This window comes from Pleurodeles waltl, chromosome 2_2 (assembly GCF_031143425.1).
Source record: "Pleurodeles waltl isolate 20211129_DDA chromosome 2_2, aPleWal1.hap1.20221129, whole genome shotgun sequence".
Lineage (NCBI taxonomy): Eukaryota > Metazoa > Chordata > Amphibia > Caudata > Salamandridae > Pleurodeles > Pleurodeles waltl.
In genome coordinates this window covers 1,140,840,348-1,140,859,927 of record NC_090439.1, presented here as the reverse complement: position 1 = coordinate 1,140,859,927, position 19,580 = coordinate 1,140,840,348, and the positions used below count along the sequence as shown (strand labels likewise).

The 19,580-nt window shown below is 44.1% G+C and overlaps 1 protein-coding gene across 9 annotated transcripts in view; it reads right to left on the bottom strand.

Moving 5' to 3' along the window:
* NUGGC (nuclear GTPase, germinal center associated) overlaps positions 1 to 19,580 on the bottom strand; it is a 1,501,499-nt gene that overhangs the window by 1,280,421 nt on the left and 201,498 nt on the right. For all 9 annotated transcript variants that reach the window (XM_069221057.1, XM_069221058.1, XM_069221055.1 and 6 more), the window contains one exon: positions 115 to 10,288. In XM_069221057.1, the coding sequence (XP_069077158.1) occupies positions 115 to 10,288 (10,174 nt within the window). The remainder of the gene's footprint in view (positions 1 to 114; positions 10,289 to 19,580) is intronic.

Below are 19,580 nucleotides of genomic sequence, written 5' to 3'. Positions count from 1 at the left end.
TCCTTTGTTCTTGGTTTTCTAGATGCCATCAACTCCGCACTCAATCAAGCATCACAGGAGTCACCCTTCAATCAGAAACCTCATTAGCACACAAACCCTTTCAAAAAGGTATACCTTTGTATAGTGAATCCACAGGATAAACAGCAGTAGCGGAATGATGATCAGGAGGTAACTGCTGGCCTTCAGTACGTGAAACCGTCCATGCAAGTACCGATCTTGAGGAAATGTGCAAACCATCCTCCTGCCTCTGGATATCTTCTGGCTGTGCAGAAAATATTCTCTCTCTTCTTGACAGCTTCTGAGATAAAGAGAGCGTATCACTAGGAACAACATGTTTTTTATCAAAGCATTCACAATTATTTTTATGCTGAAACACACTTGCATGCTCCTTTTTGTCACCATAGCCTCCTGAACCCGGCTCCTCTTCTTTTGAACAACTGCACGCGTTAGCCTCCTCATCGGGGTAGCTTGCGTTCTCAGGCAAGAGTTGATCAGTATGCCTATGGTCTTTCTCAATTTGTGAAACTGTGAAATTGTCTTTTTTATTGTTGCAGCTATTTAGCTCTGTTTCAGTACACAAGGGTGCGGCACTGCTAACTCTCGACAGGGCAGTACTTCTAGAGCCACACATTTCCCCAATCTTATCACAAAGTTCCAGAGCTTTCTCACTTTGAGCTGTTTCACGTCTTTCGTTTACTTGCTCTGCAGTTTTGGTACTGCTACAAACTCGTTCTGACATTTGTTCACATATATTAGAAGACAATGACCGGACAATGCTGTCTATTGCCCCTTCTTTGGAAGGTTGGCTTGCGTCACCACGATCCAATGACTTTGTGACCTCTAAACATGAATCTTTGGATTCAGTAATGGCCACAATCTCTTGATCATCTCTGGCAACCAAGCTGTTTTCATCAAACACTTCAATGTCTTTTAGATTTTCTAATCTGCATGTCCCACTAACTGTCTTGTCAGTTTGCATTTTGGATTGTAGATTGAGGGAGGAGTCATCCAAGTTTTTGGTGGCATGTAGAATATTGCACTCAATTGCTTCGTTGCCATTCACACAAAAAACTGTACTTGGTTCATACACAATATCATTTCCAGAACATTCAACATAGGTTGGGTCTTTTGCTGCCGTATTTGAAATAGTTTTGGAAGTGGTTAATTCATCTAGCGCCACTCCTGTGCCTGAGAAAGTCTTAGCTGTATTTTCAACATCCCCAGTCAATTCCCCTGAGACAAGGGAGCATATGCCACTGTCTTCAGAAACGTTAAATCTGCATTTGGCATCGGATATAGAAACAGTTTCATCTAAATCAACTGAACTTGAAACACCAATAACGTTTTGATTGGCTAAATAGTAACGTTTAGATTTGAAATCAGTAGAATGCTCATTTACAGACTTATTTTTTATCTTATTGTTAACCGGCTGGACAAAAGTAGAGTCTTTGTTGACAGTAGAATCATCTATATTGTTGTTGACCTCTTGAAAACTAGACTCAGCACTCACTTTCCTGTCACTGTCGCACTGAACCGAGGAGGTTGCTTTTGATTCTGCAGAGTAGGCCTCAACAACTGCATGAATCCCCATTTGAACAGGTGTCTCATTAAACATGGTTAATGTTTGTGAAACCGTTCTTTCAACTTCTGATGAAATGGAAGATACTTTCCGTACATTCATATTTGAAATGCTGTCTTGGCAGATAACTGAGGAGTAAGATTCAGAGGACTGGTTTCCACAGGGGTCAATATCACCATAGTCTTCCATTTCTTCAGCACTAATAGCAGGACACAACGAAGCATGTGAATCTTCAGAATTTACATCAATTTTCGAATGCGGCATTACATCTATTGATCCATATCTAACCTGGTTCGGCTCCTCCAACACATTTGCAGAGCAACCAAAATATTCTGATTCCCTCAGGTTCTTTGAAGGGTGACAAACATCAAAACAATCACTCCCAATCTCTCCTCTTTCTTCATAATGGAGCTCTTGATTTTTGCAGTCAGAAACCTGAGAGCCTGTTTGCTCTTCTATCACCAAAGACGACAGATCTATGTTTTCTGAACAAGATTTAAGACTGCAGGGACTTCCAAATGAAGAACCTGATGAATTGGAATGTGTTAAATTATAACAATGTTCTATGTATATGTTATCATCAAGGGAGGTTTCCACTGCAGATGTAATTGAATTGTTAGCATCATTTATACTTTCTGAAGAGGGAATCTGGTTTGATAATCCAAAGCTGGACTTATCTAGTTCTTCAGATGCACTGCTTCTACCACTGTTAACCTCATTTTGAACAGGCAAGTCTTCAGCTTGAATACTACACTGGCTGCATATTGCACTCTGTTGTTTATCACCATCTAAAGTAAAAGGTTTTTTTCCACTCAAATTTCCTTTCTCATACTGTCTTTCTGCTACATCGTTATCAACCACAGTTACTATTGCTTTTTCAAAATTACTGATACCAACCACACAAATTTCTTTATATTCACTCTCTTCCTTTTCAGAGTCAGTGGAAATGGAATTAGTTTCCTCATTAAGCGCCACAGAAGAGCCATCTGTATTTTCAGAAACAGCTAAAATACTGCTCTGGCTGGTGGATGATTCACTTGATGCAGCAGTGAGGCATCCTTGTTCACGGTCCCCATTTATACTCAACTGGCTTGTCCATGATGCATTTATAGTCTCATATTCAAGGTTACCTTTTGAACAGGATTTTCTATTTGCAAACTGAACATCCGAAGTTTCTATTCCCGGACTACAGGTTTCTTGTTTTTTTTCATTCGCTTCTATAGACTCCATCTCTTCTTCATGCATTAACGACTTATTTGTCTCTTCAAAAATCACAAGTTGGTTACCAGATGAACAACTAGACCACTCCTCATCCTCTGAAGTACTCACTTGATTGGAAGTGAAGGTATCTTTGTTGCTGTCTATCTCAATCCTGTCGCAATCAACAGCGGGGGATGATGCTGAATCTGAAAATTCACAATTAGCTTCTGAACAGGAGATCCCAATTGCTGCAATTGTTCTTTTCTGGTCAATTCTCAAAACTTCCGTACAATCAGTGACCTCGTTTTCCGAGAAAGAGGACACACTACTATTATCCGTAGAATCTAATATTTCAGTTTGACTGCACGATAAAAAACTTGACCAGCCACTTTCAGAGGAGACGGCTTGATCACTGAAAGTGGTATTTACTTCTATTTCTTGTTCACCACCAGCTATCTGAGATGAGGAATTTTTGCTTGAACTTTGAACTTCCAATTGTTCTAAATGAGAAAACTCTAGACTTGGTTGTTCCTGTAATTCTTTGGACACATTTGACTTTTGGATATCGGCATGTGCTATGCTGATATTCTTTACTTCCGACGAGACAGAGGACAAAACAACATGTTCAATTGTTTTTTCCAGTACTTTCTGGGTGCTGGCTGATAAAACCAGAGACTTAGCATTGCCCAGGTTAAGGACTTGTTGTCCACATTCAGCATATTCCTTGTGCAGGTGTTCTTTTCCATCATCAACAAAGGGTGATGATTTCATGACTGACATTTCATGTCCTGGGGGGTGAATCTTTAGTGTTGAGGAAAAGCTGGCATTATCAGGTTTATCTACTTTAAGTGTTTCATCCTTGTCATTTTCCTTACAAGCTCTGGTGACTTCTTCTATGGAGACAGAAGAAACATGCACATTGTCTGGCATCTCTTCCCTGCCTGAAGTTATCTTTCTATTATAGATCTTTTCTTCATAAGCTGCCTGTTTCAGATTACTTCCAAACTTAGTTATTGAAGCTTCAGACCCCACTTGAGTTTCCAGGCATTCCAAAAATTTGAAATTCATACAACACCGGCCCAGGTCTTCATCAGGAATATTATCATTTTTAGCTCCTTTTTGTGAGGAGACTGCTGCTTCTTTCTGATAAAGGAACGGGTCATCAAGTTGTTTGACAGGTACTTGGGCCCTGCACTGTTCACTTAGTGAGAAACTTGAAGATTTCTCAAAATTGAAAGCAACATTTTGGGTAACAGTTTGACGTGTATTACTTGTCGTCATGTCGTCCATATCTAAGCCAACTGACCAGGATGATTTTACAGAGTCAGGTTGTGATCTACTTGCCAAACAGTGAAGAGTTTCAGATGCGTTAATGCTATCCTGGTCAAATTCATTTTTACAGAGCTTAGCAGATGGTGAATGAACCGAAGTATGGCACTCAAAAGCACAGACTGTTTGATTATAACCTAAGGCAACCTCTTCGAAATGCTCTTTTTTCTGGTTGCTGCCTGCACAGTCTGGCAGGGTAATATTTGGAAGCAATTCTTTTGTATGATTATTTGAACTGTACAATTCTTTTCCAGAAAGATGTAGCCGACATGCCTCCATTCGCGAAAAATCATTGATAACATTTTTACTCAATGAATTGTCTTCTAAGAGTCGTACTTCAGGCATGGAGGAAGGTAAGTCCCTGTCTTTGATGTCCCCTTGAATCCTACACTGGCTGACACTAGAGCAATGAAGAGACTCATCACAAGTGAAAGACTGATTTTCCCCACAATCTTCATCTTTTACTTCACAATCAATGTAAATGTTTGAAACTGCATCAGAACCAGTGTCCAGCTGCTTTGCTGGACACTGACCCACTTCTCCTAACCTTCCACTGATCAAACAGGATTTATCTTTAGAAATTAATTCATCATCGCAGCATCTATATTTAATACCAATTATTTCTTTTTCGTATTTAAGTGACTCAGCATCTGGGATTCTAGGTAAATTGTCAATTGTGTGTTGGTTATCCACAGATGAATTTTTGTTCAAGCCAGGTGTGCGGAAGTCTCTATCTTCTTTAAGCACTTGTGAGGCATTGATAGCACTTTCCTCAACAGATATACTTTTCCAATTATCGATTTCAGTATGGCCTTTGGGCCATTCTTTGTCACTGAGTGAACCAACAGTTGACATGCTGACACTGCTGTTCAAAGGCTTCAGAAAAAAACTTTTGACCAGTAAAGCTACTAAGCCTGACTCTTGTGCACCATTTTTATGAACAACAACTTGACCATCACCAGTTGAAGTGTTGTGGGTACAGTGCCAATATTTTAAGAACTCTCTAACTAGGTTTCCAACAATCTTGGCACGATAGTCATTGTGGTCAGCAAGAAGTAAGGACTCTGAGGAAGATTGTGAAGGGCATGTTTTTTTGGGAGGACATGACTCATCTTCAGAGTTAATAGCTTCCATGAATGTCCTTTTTATGTTTCTATTGTCTGAGCAGTTTACCTTACTATCTGCTTCATTGAAGGTCAGAGACTTATCAGACATTAAATCCACCATTCCCATTTTAGAATCTATTACTGAGCCTTTGCTGGGTGAGCATGGTTCTACAATCTCGACATCACAATCTTCTTGAAGTTTACTTGCTAACATGCCAGGCAGGAAATCATGGCTCAATTTGTTGCAGTTGGGAAGCAGGATTCTGTCATGTGCCTGTAAATGGGACTCAGTTGCACTGTCAGAGACTTCAAGAGGCGCAGATAGAAAGGCATTTTTTGCTGACTTGCTGATTTTAGACAAACTGTTCTGAGTGCCTACATCATCTCTAATACGGAAGTCTGACATCTTCGCGTAATGCGGAGGTCCAGGCTCTCCAAAAGAGGTCATTTTGTTACAATCATTTCCTTTCAGTTGACATTTTACTATTTCCTTTTCTTCCTGTGACATCTCTGATTCAATAGTTGGTTCTGAAACTTTGAAGGCATCCCCAAAATCAAGATTTACATTATCCTGGTCAGCTGCCAATCTTAATTCTGGGGGTCTCTCCAGACGGATCCTTTGTCTAATATCTTGGGTTTTAGCATTGTGTTGGCAGTCTGCGTCAATGCTGTTTTTCTCATTTTGAACTTTACCATGTTTAGCCTGCTCCAACACCATCAATGGAAGCTCACAGTGACTAGTACTTGGAAAGGAAGAGGCAACAATATTCCTATCATGCATTTCTAAAGGTAAAAGAGGAACTGGTATGAATTTATTTTCTCTCTTTGTTATACATTTTGGGGCATGCTCTTCTTTGTTTAAAACACATTCAACAAGTTGTGCTTCTGGCGTCTCACAAGTTTCATGATGCTCTTCAAACTGGGCCACATTTCTGTTAGTAGAGGTTGCATGTTGTTCTTTGCTGGATTTTTCCTTACTTAACAATTCCTTCTTGCCATGAATGTGAGGCGTTCCATCCTTGTTCACATATTCAGTATCTGAAATATGCAGTCTCCGTTCATTGTTTCTCAATGATTCACATGTCTCTAAAGACAGAATGTTATTTACATCATGTTCCGGGACACTGAACATGCCACTGTTAACAGTGCTAATGTGGTCACCAGAACTACTTGTGCTCCATCTACAAGCATTTCTCACACTGGTTAGACCGAGCTCAAGAGTCCTTTTAATGCCATGCTTCAAGTGCCCTACCCCAACACCATTCTCAGATGAGTCAAGTATCAAACTGCTGTGGGCTGGTTCGCATTTCTCAACTTGCACACTGCCCTGTGTACTGCCAGTGTTGATACCTAGATGTTCTGAAGAAGGTTTAATATCAATTTCAGAAACATCCTTACCCACAAGAATTGGCAACACGATGGATGGTGAATCCATCTCATGCTGGGTATTTGTTAAGCACGAATCACACTGAGGACTACTTGATTTAAGCACATTTTTCTCATAAGATTTTTTACTTGGGTCATCACAAGAATAATCGATGTTTTCTGCATCTTTCAGGGAAGCATCCTCAGTGGTATGATCCTTCATTGTATCAATCTCTTTGGCCACATTTTTCTTGTCTTTAAGCTCTCTGGCCTCAAGTTGCCTGGCAATATTTTCTTTGGCTTCAACCACATTGGCCTTTTCTTCCTTGCCCTCATTTTCCTTGACCTCAGTCTCGCTGACTTCATTTTCCTTGTCTTTAATGTTCATGGCAGCTTCGCTGACATTTCTTTCTTCCATTTCAGTTTCATCTTCTATGTTATCATTAAGTTTGAACTCTCTCATACTGGAAAAGGATTTTAACATAGTGCCCATTAAAGAGGAAAGCCCTTCAACTCTTGGGGGCGGGAGTGGCCTGGGGCCTGAAAAGAGGAGGTTGGTGATTTGCAAAACATCTTTTATCGTTGAATTGGTGAAACTGTCAGGATTTATTGCTGGGCTAGAGCTTGAAGGTGTTCCACTTGCACATTCCAGTGGTCCTCTTTCTTGGGGAGTCGCCAGTGTACAAGGTATGCCTTCCCTCCTTGTAGTACACGTTTCAAGATGAGTAGCATCTAAATGAGGGCTTAGAATGTCATCCTTGCCAGCCTCTTCAAACCTCTGTACTGCAACTATTTGTTTAATATTGTCAGAAAATGCCTTTTCTGAGTTTAGCTCACTGGAATCTGCTTTGATCTCATCATTAGAGGCAGGCATGGACATGTTTAATATGCATGTCTGGTTAAAAGGTTCTTTCAATTTCTCCTCCATTTTTATGCGTGTGACACTTATTGATTCAAAAACAGAAGCATCACACGTTTGAACTTTCTCTTCTCCACCTGTCAAGCAGTTTTTGGGAGGAGTCATAGTATCTTGGTCAGTAAACAACACAGGAAAGTGAGTTTGTACCACAGGTGTGCATACCACATTGTCTGGAAGTACATCAAAATCGTAAACATCATCACAGAGGTTATTCAAAAGCCCACTTGTACGACTCTCTGCAAGCTCACTTTCTTCTGTCAATTTATTTAATGAAGCGGGAGGGCAGTAAACATGCTCAGTGCCATTACTTAAAACTGTGAACTTATCAGAGACACTTGCTCCATTTTTCATGGCTTCCAATGAGCTTAGCAAGAGATGATTCTGCATTACAGCGTTACTATTCCCAATGATTGAATCTTTTGTGGGTGATTCCCTGAAACCACTTGTGTGCATAATCTTCATGTCAGAATCTGTGTCTAGTAGGCCTGTTTCCTTTTCATTTTCTGTAGGTCTAGGATGCATTTTTATCAGTAATGGAGCATTTTTTACAGGCAAGTCTCTTAAGTCACTTGATATTTGAGGTAACAATGGAGCACAAGGGCTAGTTTCTTTTGAAGTTGTAGAATTAATTTGTTTGTTTGCAGTCCCTACCTCTCTTTGGTGAGATGCCTCAACATTGCAATCTTTGGCCACAACTAAGGTCCTTGGTATGTTTGCAAGGTGGCTTTTGACATCTATGTCAGACCAAAAAAGGTCATCTGTCTGCAAAACTGCCTTTTTTTTCTTGTTTCCTGGATGCTCCCTGAAGACAGAATATGACTGCATATCAACCCCTTGATTTATACTGTGGCCACTGCGGTCACCAGACCCATGCTCTGCAGACGTGGGTTCGGAAGAAACATGAATGGATAAACATTTTCCTAAAGAACCGTTTTCCTGAGCACCCAAGTTACCTTTGCTTTCTCTGCTAAAAAGAGCAACTAAATCAGTTATGTCATCGTCAATTTGAGTCTGAATCATCTCTTTAGAATGTTCACTTGCCGACATATTTTCCTGTTGCATTACTTCACTAGATTTTCTGAACTCAATTACTGAGGTCTCAGAAAACTGTCCCAAGTAGCAAGGCTCCTCTGCATTGAAAGCATCCACTGGAGATTGAAACTGAGAAGCAGGTGTTTCCGTTTTACAACTGGCATCATAAAATACATCCACAGAAGAGGCACCTTCCGACCCTAGCGACTCTACTGAACAAAAGTGTGCCTTGCTCCCACTATGTTCATGCTCATTCACAGACAAAATATTATTTTCATCATTTTTAATCTCTCCTCTGAGCAACTTCTCATCAATGTCATCAGGCTCTACAATCACATCCACTGTGTTGCCATGAAAAATGCCTTTGGCATTAGCTGCAATACCCCCCTTGAGACGAGCTGGGTAATTCTGAGACGCAGTCATTTCATCAATGGCACAGTTTAGGTGTTTGGTACAGTCAGCAAACTTCCGTGCATGATCTATGTGACATGCATGGTCTTTGATCACTATACTTCTATGCACAGCGTGTCCCTCCAAATTCTCACTGGGTGCTTCAGAAATTATATGGATGTGGCCACAATCATCCACAGCAGACTGGCGTTTTTGATGATCTGACAAACTGGAAAAAAAATGTATTTTACTAGTGTCAGAAACTCCTTGGTGTATATTCATTTTATCAGTGCTATCCACTGTCCCAGTCACAACAATTTCCCCTGCATGGTTTGGTTTCATTGTTAACCCAGTCATTCGCTCTCCTAGGCTGGACTCCTTGATGCACATCCCGACACGAGCAGAGGTAAAATTACCATGTTCTACACTTGCACAATCAGTTGTTTGTTTGGCTAAATCAAAACACACATTCTCTTTACGAACACACTCGAATTCTAGAATACTTGGAGAAGCACTACCTTCTTCCACTTGCTGAGTTTCCGAGTGGGCTACAGAACAATTATACGTGCTTATAGGCGGAATATTCTGCACAAAGCTATTTGCATCAACATTTATATGGGCATCATTAAGCTGTTGTAATACACCTTCAGTAAGGTGAATCTTTTCCATGGATTTCATTTCTTTCTCCAAGCTTGTCAACTCGCAAACAGAGTAATCTTTGTGCTGTCCACCTTCATCACATGCAGAAATAGGAGGAACATATTTTGCATCAATACCCATAGACTGACAAGCATACTGTGGAGGATATACAGGATCCGCCACTTGACTGTGCTGCCCTTGAATTCCAGGCAAGATTTCAAAGTCTGTTTCATGAATGTGTGATTGTTTCTCACAGGCAGACATTAGCAATGTGTTCTTGTCGTTATCTGTCTCTTGGCACAAGACAGATGGCTGAACTGGCTTTGCTCCTTTGTGAGAAAAATGTGGAAGCATTGCAACTGAAGACACAATATCATATTCTGGTGATTTGGAACGAAGAGTCTCTGATTCTGGGCTAGAAATCATCTCAGCAGCATTCCCAGGTGAAGTTGAAATATCGGGTATTGGACAAATTGCGGCTGATTCATGGCCTGAGCTTGTGCAAACATTCATCACTGGCAATGTGGATAAAGAGTACTTTGATGACAAAGATGCCCCTGCTGGTGTCTCTGAAGTGGTTGTAACGGTAAAAGTAAGATTTGATGCATTAGTGGTCTGAGATGCCCACACAGAACGAGACAGAACCGAAAATCCAATCTTCTTTACAAAAGCCAAGTTGTGGCTTCGCAGATCAGGAACTTGCACGGAAGTTAAGGCCGGCATTTGGATCTGAAAGAAACAAAGCAGGCAAAGTCAATATATGTATTACTATAAAGTACTATCAGGCAGCACAACCAGTTTAACGACTATAAAATAGAAGATAAATCGCCCAAGCAGCACTTGTTATGCAATATCAGGCATAGGATTTGCAGTCTGAGCAATTAACTTGCTTTCAAATAGGACAGTTCTGACCAAATAGTAATGCATTTGTTTTTATTGAACACAGGCCCTCTTACTATTCATATCCGTACAAAATGATAAACCATAGACACATTTAAGGCTTATTTACAAACAGCCCCCATTATACAAGGAAAATGTAACTTAAACCATAACCTTCTGTTTCTATTGTGTAGCAGTGTAGAATCACACGCTTTGCATATGATGTTTGTAACTTGTTTTTCTTCAAAGAAGTGTGAATTACCAGTTTTTTTTGTGACTCCCCTCCCTTAATCCGGAATGCACCAGGTTACAGACCCCAACTCAGATTGTCCACTGCTCTGCTACTGAGCAGTGCAAGTGGTGGAGTACCCTGTCCTGTTGATGCGACATAAGACCCTACCCGAAGTGGCAGTCTGACTGGAGGACAGATGAATGAACTGTAACTCTAAAAAACTAACTCTAAAAAAAGAGCATCCTGCTGCTATGCTAAAGGCAGCTACATTTCCTGTAAGCACTAGATAGTTGAATTAGATTAAGGAACTACAGACTGAGTCGGAAGCTCAGAAGAGCCATGTTTTAAGTTCTTTTTTGAAAACTACTTCAGATCCAGCGGAGCACAAAGGCTCCAAGCCTTAGTGCCCAGTACAGACAAAGACTTAACATCTCAAGATTTCAATCAAAAGGAGGGTGTGTTCAGGAGGTAGACAGAGGAGAATCTTAAGGTTTGTTGGGGAAGATAGTGGAAAAACTGGTTCTGAAAATATTTAGGGCCAGAAGAATGAAAGGCTCTGTGAACCAGCAGGGAAATTTTAAGAAGAATCCTCAAGAGATGCTCAGGAGTTTCTGGTATCATACACTTCTTTAGAAATCTGTACAGGAGAGGTAATGGTGGAAAGGTGCATAAGAGTCCTGAGTTAAGCTCAAGACTAAATGCCATCTCCGAGTGAGAGTCGCCTTGGAAATTCCAGCACCCAGAAGTGCTGACATTGTGTGTTCTCGGCAGTGGCGAATAGACATAACCAAGGCTCTCTCCAATCTTGGAAGAGGACCTGGACTACCTCCGGGTGGAGACGCCATTAGTGATAGCTAGGCATCATTCCAGAATTTGTCTGCTCTAGCATTCAAAGAGCCCGCCAGATGTTGAACCACCAGAAATATGTCTAGACAAGCCAGTCATGTCCAGAGAGAGAGCTTTCTGACATAGCGTGCACAACCCACCACCCTACCCCACTTGTTGAATGACAACATGGCAGTGGTGTTGTCCATGAAGACCTAAAGGAGCCTTTGTAGGAAGTTGTCACTGTATATACTATCTCAAAGTGAGAGATAGTGTGCACAGAGTCAAAGGGTTCCCCTTAGAGGTTGCTAATGGCAAAATTAGATAATACTAATGCTCTATTTTGTGGTAGTGTGGTCGAGCAGTAGGTTTATCAGAGGGTAATGTTAAGCATTTGTTGTACACACAAAGACAATAAATGAGAACACACACACAAAGACAACTCCAGACCAATAGGTTTTTATATAGAAAAATATAATTTTCTTAATTTATTTTAGAAGCACAAGATTGAGAACTTAGGTAAGTTCATAAATTGTAAGGTACTTCACACAGTTAAGTATGGAACTTTGAAGTAAAACCGTAGTATATGCAGTTTTGGCAAAAATGGCAATAAGCTATTTTAAAAGTGGACAAAAATCAACAGTTCCTGGGAGGTTGGTAATGGTTAGTTTCTCAGGTAAGTAAAGCACTTACAAGTTCAGTCTCCTGAGCATAGACAGCCACAGTTGGGGGTTCAAGGCAACCCCAAAGCCACCGCACCAGCAACACACGACCGGTCAGGTGTGGAGGTCAAAGGAGGGCCCAAATAACATAGGTGCCTACGGAGAAAAGGGTTGCTACAGTTCCAGTCTGCTAGCAGGTAAAGTACCTGTGTACCGGGGAGCAGACCAGGGGGGGTGTCTCACAAGCAGACACACAAAATACACCCTCAACGGCACAGGAGTGGTTGGGTGCAGTGTACAAAGTAGGTGTCAGGTTTGTTGTAGAAAACAATGGAGGGACCCGGGGGTCACTCCGGCGATGCAGGCAGGGCACACCTAGGCCACCACCTGGGCTACGATGAGGGCCACCTGCTGGTCACTCCTGAACTGGTAGGTGGTTCCTCTCGGTCCTGGGGGCTGCGGGTGCAGTGCTTGGTCCAGGCATAGGGTTCCTTCGTTACCAGGCAGTCACGGTCAGGGGGAGCCTCTGGATCCTCTCTGCAGGCGTCGCTATGGGGGTGCAGGGCGGTCGACTCAGGGTGTCCACGTCGTTCGAGTCGCCTGGGGGTCCTCTCTGCAGTGTTGGGTGTACTGAACTCGAGCCAGGGGAGTCTGTGCAGTGTGTGAAGACTCACGCTTCTGACAGGAAGTTGGAGTCTCTTTAAAAGTTGCTTTCTTTGCTGTTTCTGAACACAGCCACTGTCCTCGGGAGGTTCTTGGTTCTTTAGGTGCAGGTCAGTCCTTTGAGTACTCAGAGGTCACTGGCCCCACTGGATGCATAGCTGTGCAGGTTCTTTGTGTCTGGACACAGGCCGGTAGAGCTGGGGCCAAGTCAGTTGTTGTCTCCGTTGTCTCTGCAGGGCTTTCAGGTCAGCAGTCCTTCTTTCTTCAGGTTGCAGGAATCTGATTTCCTGGGTTCAGGGTCCCCCTAAATACTCAATTTAGGGGTGTGTTTAGGTCGGGGGCAGTAGCCAATGGCTACTGTCCTGGAGGGTGGCTACACCCTCTTTGTGCCTCCCCCTGAGGGTAGGGGGGCACATCCCTAATCCTATTGGGGCAATCCGCCAAAACAAGATGGAGGATTTCTTAAGGGAGGGGTCACCTCAGCTCAGGACACCTTAGGGGCTGTCCTGAATAGTAGATGGCTCCTCCTTGTTTTTCTCATTATTGCCTCCGGACTTGCTGCCAAAAGTCGGGGTTGTGTCCGGAAGGAAGGGCATCACTCCGGAGGGGAGGGCATCTCCCCTAGCTGGAGTGCCCTGGGGCATTGTAACATGAAGCCCGAGCCTTTGAGGCTCACTGTTAGGTGTTAAAGTTCCTGCAGGGGGGGAGGTGTGAAGCACCTAAACCCAGTGCAGGCTATGTTTCTGGCCTCAGAGAGCACAAAGGGTCTCAACCTATGGGGTCAGAAACTCGTCTCTCAGTGGCAGGCTGGCACAGACCGGTCAGTCCTTCACTGAAGGACTGGGTAAAATACAGGGGGCATCTCTAAGATGCCCTCTGTGTGCATTTTTTAATTAATCCAGCACTGGAATCAGTGTGGATTTATTATTCTGAGAAGTTTGATACCAAACTTCCCAGTGTTCAGTGTAGCCATTATTGAACTGTGGAATTAGTTTTGACAAACTCCCAGACCATATACGTAATATGGCTAAACTGCACTTCCAATGTCTAAGAATTGACTTAGACACTGTAGGGGCATATAGCGCATGCAGCTATGCCCTCACCTGTGGTATAGTGCACCCTGCCTTACGGCTTTAAGGCCTGCTAGAGGGGTGACCTACCTATGCCACAGGAAGAATTTTGTGGGCATGGCATCCTGAGGGAGATGCCATGTTGACTTTGCCCTTTTCTCCCCAATAACACACAATTTGCAGTGGCAGTGTGCATGTGTTAAGTGAGGGGTCCCTTAGGGTGGCACAACACATGCTGCAGCCCTTAGAGACCTTCCCTGGCCACAGGGCCCTTGGTACCACTGGTACCGTTTACCAGGGACTTATCTGTGTGCCAGGGGTGTGCCAATTGTGGAAACAATAGTACATTTTAGGTGAAAGAACACTGGTGCTGGGGCCTGGTTAGCAAGGTCCCAGCACACTTATTAGTCAAGTCAGCATCCATAACAGGCAAAAAGTAGGGGGGGGTAACTGCAACAGGGAGCCATTTTCCTACAGTCTTCCTTTGATAGAAGCAAGAAAGGCTTTTAATGGCAGTTGGATCACCGTGTGGAGCTCAGACTCTGCAGGAGACCAGAGATCTCGACATCTGTCACTACTGAGAGCTCAGAGAGAGAAAGAAAGAGAGAAAGAGAGAAAGAAAAAAAAAAATATATATATATATATATATATATATATATATATATATATATATATACACATACACGCCACTAACCCAACTGCGGTCTCTAAGCCACCACTGCAGGTCTTTTGCAGTTCCCTCCGATATCTGGACCAGATCGGAGAGGTTTCCCTTATGCTGTGGCCATCGGGTATTCAAGTCCCACTCCAGAGCTCACATGTCAACAGGAATGTTTTGCCGACAGAATGCAGGAGACAATGAGACCCAGCAGCCTCATACTTACTTAGTTGGGGTGGGTTGGTGGAGCCTCTTGCTCCATCTGTTGTGGAAAGCAAAGGGGGAAGGCTCGTGCTAAAGCCAAGACCCACTCTTCCCGAGCCTGATTGGAGTTCCCTGTGGGCCCTGTGCATAGGCTTCTCCATGAAGGAAGCTACGTTGAGCGGTTTGAGGCTGGTGCTCCAGTCTTTCTGGCTGCAGGCCTGTAGTATCTGACTGTTGAGATCCTTGAGTTGGCTGGCAACGCAGCCCGGGACAACAAAAGGACCTGTATTATCCACAGGCACCTGCAGCTGACTATCCTCAACAACGAGGACATCAACAAGCTGCTGGGCAGAGTCACCATTGCTCATGGAGGAGTTCCTCCAAACAACCAGGAGTGCTGCTGCTCAAGAAAACTGAGAGCCACAAGGCAGGGGCAAAGTAAGCAAGTGAAGCAACACATGCAGATTTACAAATCACATTATAAAAAAAATACACCACATTATAGCCTCAGCGAAATTAAGGACAGATCCTGAAATGGCAGTATTTTAGCCTGAATATCCTGAACTTCCTGTTCCAAAGTACACACCCAAAATTGCACTACATCCATCACAACTCAGATGAAAGGGAATGTCAGAGAGAGTCAGGAGTGGCATCTTGATACTGAACACCAGAGAGTGTAGGAAGTCCACTGTAGTCTAGAGGTGGGGGCGAATGCCTGGTGCGAGCCCTCCTCCAAGAGAGCCAATCGTAAAGGTATAGGAAAGGCTGGGACCCCTGACCTCGGTAGATGTGCTGCAACCACCACCATCACCTAGGTGAACACCCAAGGTGCACTGGTAAGGCTAAAGGGGAGCACATAGAGGGTACATAGTGCGCTTTATAAATTCTCTGATTGATTGATTGAATAATGTCTGTGGGCTGGCAGGGCTAGAATGTGGAAATAGGCATCCTGCATGTTCAATGTTATCATCCAGCCTCCAGAGTCCAGGGCAGAAAAGACCTACACCAGGGTGAGCATCTTGAATTTTTCCTTCTTGAAGTTGTAATTGAGAAGGCCCAGATCTAAGACAGCTAGGAAGACTCCATCCTTCTTTGGCATCAGGAAGTAGCAGGAATAGCAACCACGATCTTTTGATGCAAACACCCTATCAATGGCTCCTTTGGTCAGAAGGGCCACTACTTCCTGCCACAAGAGCGCAAGGTGGTCCTATGTCTGCCCATCTGGGGAACAAAGGAAGTGGTGGTGGGATTTGTTGGAAGGTGAGGCCAGAACCCCGTTTAACAATCTGGGGCACCCATTTGTCTGTTGTGATCTCCTGCAATTGGGGCAGATGGTGTCTGATTCTGCCACCAACTGGATGCTCATGATGGACCAAGGTTAAACTAAAGAGGAATTGATTGTCTGCTGGAGGGGCGCAGGTTGGGCAGACGTCTGGCTTTGGGCCCCACAAGGCTTGTGGGAGCAAGCCTTGAAAGGACTGTACTGGTTGTTTGGGGCGGCTAGGTTGAAATAGATATGGCCGACAGGCCCCACACTGTAGCCATGGAAGGGGTGCAAGGCAGAATGCAGCTGTTGTAGGGCCACAGAGGGACCCGATGACCTAGCAGTGGCCTTACTTTTCTTGAATCTCTCCAAGGTCAAATCCACCTTTTCACCAAAGAGGGGAGTCCCTTCAAATTACATGTCCATAGGGGATGCCTAGATCCCCCGAAAAGCCAGTGTTCCTCAACCAGGCGTGAAGTCAGAGCGTCACCGAAGCAGCAATGACTCTGCTTAGTGAGTCGGTCGCATTCAACCAGCATCTCATTGAGATCTTCGCTGCATCACCACCCGTAGGCAATAGCTTAGAAGAGTATGGTCCAGGCCTCATCCAGAACCACAGGCAGTACTTGCACATTCGTATCCTACACAGTATGGGAATAACAGCCCATTAAGCATGCAGTGTTCACCAACTGCAGCACCAGACTGCCGGGAGAGAAAATTCTCTTACCAAAAGGTATCCAGCCTCTTGGACTCCTTATCAGGTGGTGTAGTAGCAAACGTGCCGGGATTGACCTGGGAAGTTGAGGCATGGACCACCAGGCTCTCAGGGGTAGGATGCTGGGAGAAGAAGGCTAAGTGCCCAGGAGCTGGGCAGTGGCGGCAAGCAATAATCTTGTGCACGGGATTTACCCAGGCCTTGGTAGGGATATCAGTAAGGGCTTCATTAAAGGGTAATGAGGGTTCTGAAGGAGATACCGGGGGCTGATCACCTCTGTCAAGACATTGGTCTGGACCTGAACCATGGGCAGAATTAAGTCTAGGCCCTCAGCTGCCCTCCGGACCACCATCTCAAAGAAGCTTCTTTCTCCATATCCACTGTGGGAGGAAGGAGTCCAGTGTCTGTTGAGGTGTCCAGACCACTGGCACCAGCCAGGTCCTCGTACCGGCTGTCATCAGCCATGGACTCTAAGAGGGGTGTCAGTGTAGGAATAGGGATCCTTAGATCCCCTCCATTTGAGTTCCCCTTTGGGATCTTCAGGGAAAAAAAGACTTCCATCTTCAAATTTGGCCATGTGCACCTGACTGGTTCTGGAACTGATGTTGGGCGACACCAGTCCAGCTCTGAATCAGAGTCGAGAATCACAGTGGGTTCAGCATGGTCAATGGGCGTCAGTTACTCCAAGAGTGTCACTACTGGAATGCCCCCCAGAGGAGTTGCAAAGTCACAGCCGGGGTCGATACGGATCCACCAATGGGTTCTGGGGGGTTGACTGCCTCCAAGGGTGAACCTGCTGGCAGAGTCCCAGTCAAATACCATTGCAAACCCTCTGGCCCACAGGACGTTCCAGAGGGGTTCGGCTGCTTAAAGATTAGGTTCATGGCCTTATAAAACCCTGAGTTTGGCAGCTGTCACTCCGTCTCTGGGAAACTCGGGGCGGGGCAGAGCGAACCCAGTTGCTGACGTCAGCTGCACAAGAACAACCCGACAGCAGGACAAAGATTTCTAGCATCGTTCTCTCGCATCAGCCAAAGAATGGGAATGACACGGAGAAGAAGTCTAGGTCTATGGCGAGGACTGATGCAAGTGACTATGGGAGCGGTCCCGAGACCTCCCACGAGAATAGTAATTGGAGTAGAGTGGAGTCGCATGGTGAGCAGCCAAGAGCTTCATTGTCTGCTCGTGGACAACCTTGAATGTTCATGGTTCTACAATCTGCACACAGCAATGAATCGTGGGCCCAAAAAAGCACCAAGTGGTGATCTGTCACCAACATCTTTCAAGGACAGACTCCACAAGGCTTAAAACCAATTTCGTTTCCTCAGGATACACTAGTCGCTGACAAAAAGGTAAAAGAATCCTGTCAAAAAGTGACAGAGGGGAACTCGTCCTGATCCGCACTGATGTGGAAGAAAAGAAGGAACTAAGGTCAGCGTGCTGGGGTGGGGCCTTCATTGCTTCTATTGCAGACCTCACCATCGATGACACACAGACAAATGACGCCACATACCAGTGCGAAAGGGGATTGCCTAAAATTTCTGGATCCAGACTAAAGCCTGGGGAATCTCCATCTAGAAGGCTCTATCAGATGTGGGACAAATGTTCTCTAGTCTGTATGCATGCTTCAAATGTAGCTAGCTGTAATCATATTGAGGTGCATGCCAAACCTACTTTCTGCAAATGCAGAGAACCGAGACAATGACCTGCACAGAAATTTTCATTAGGGGAGAGGGAGGGTTGATTTTTTTTTGGTCAAACTTTCTTTATTGAATGGTTCAAGAGTAAACATTGGCAGTAGTAGCAGTTTGCATAAATTGACGTCAGCATTGAGGTTCTAGTGCTAGAAGCTTACACAGTTTCAATTTTACACAGAGTCAACAAGTAAGTAGTCAACAAGCAGTCCAATAGAGTTGTCGATTTAGCACTTCTTTATCTCATCCCTTTTAGAATGCCAGAAAACAGTAAGAAAAAAAATAGAGAAAAACTCAAATAAAACCATGAGTGATATATAATTAGTAGTAAATTAAAGGGAAGGCAAATTAAATTTTATGGATTATGATCCCCTCCTTCAACCAGGGGTTGCCTCTCGGTCTTACCAATGAAGTTGTATCTAAAAGAGGTGGAGTGCCAGGGTAAGTGTAGGGCATGCGGTGGGTGGGAGGCCCATGGAAAGAAAGGACACCAGAGGAAATGTATTTTAAAGTTTGATGTTGTCCCTGAGAATATCTTCCAAGCGTTCCATAGCTCGAGCATGCCAAAGCCTGGCACGTTACTGGACGACTGAGGGAGCCGTCTGCTTTTTCTAGGTTGCTGCTAGTGCCATTTTTGTGGCACCCAAGCATAACCACAGCACTGAATGGTCACGAGAGGTCTGATGTTTGAGAGCTTTGAGGTTCAGTCCCAGAAGGGCAAAACTTATTGTGGCCGGTATGGGATACCCCAGTAGCTCTTTAATTTGCTCCAGGATTTCAGCCCAATATGACTGGATTACGGGGCAGTCCCACCAAATGTGGCAAAATCGCCCCACAAACTGCATCCTCTCCAGCAAACACCTGTGATAGTGGGAAAGATTCTTTTGAGTTTTGTGAGGTAGAAGTACCAATCATAAAGGATTATATAACGGGCATCTTTCATCCCTATATAGTGGTTAAACCTAGAGATGTCCTGCCACAGAAGTCGCTATTGGTCTTTCCAAATTGTCTCCCTTAGTTGGGAGATCCAGAATTCCGTATGGCGGGGTTGAGTGTTGGGAGTAGTGTCCATCAGGAGAGCAAATAAAAATGCGATTACCCCTTGACAAACTTTTCAACGGGGAGAGGTCCCTCGTGAGTGCCCCCCTTATTTCG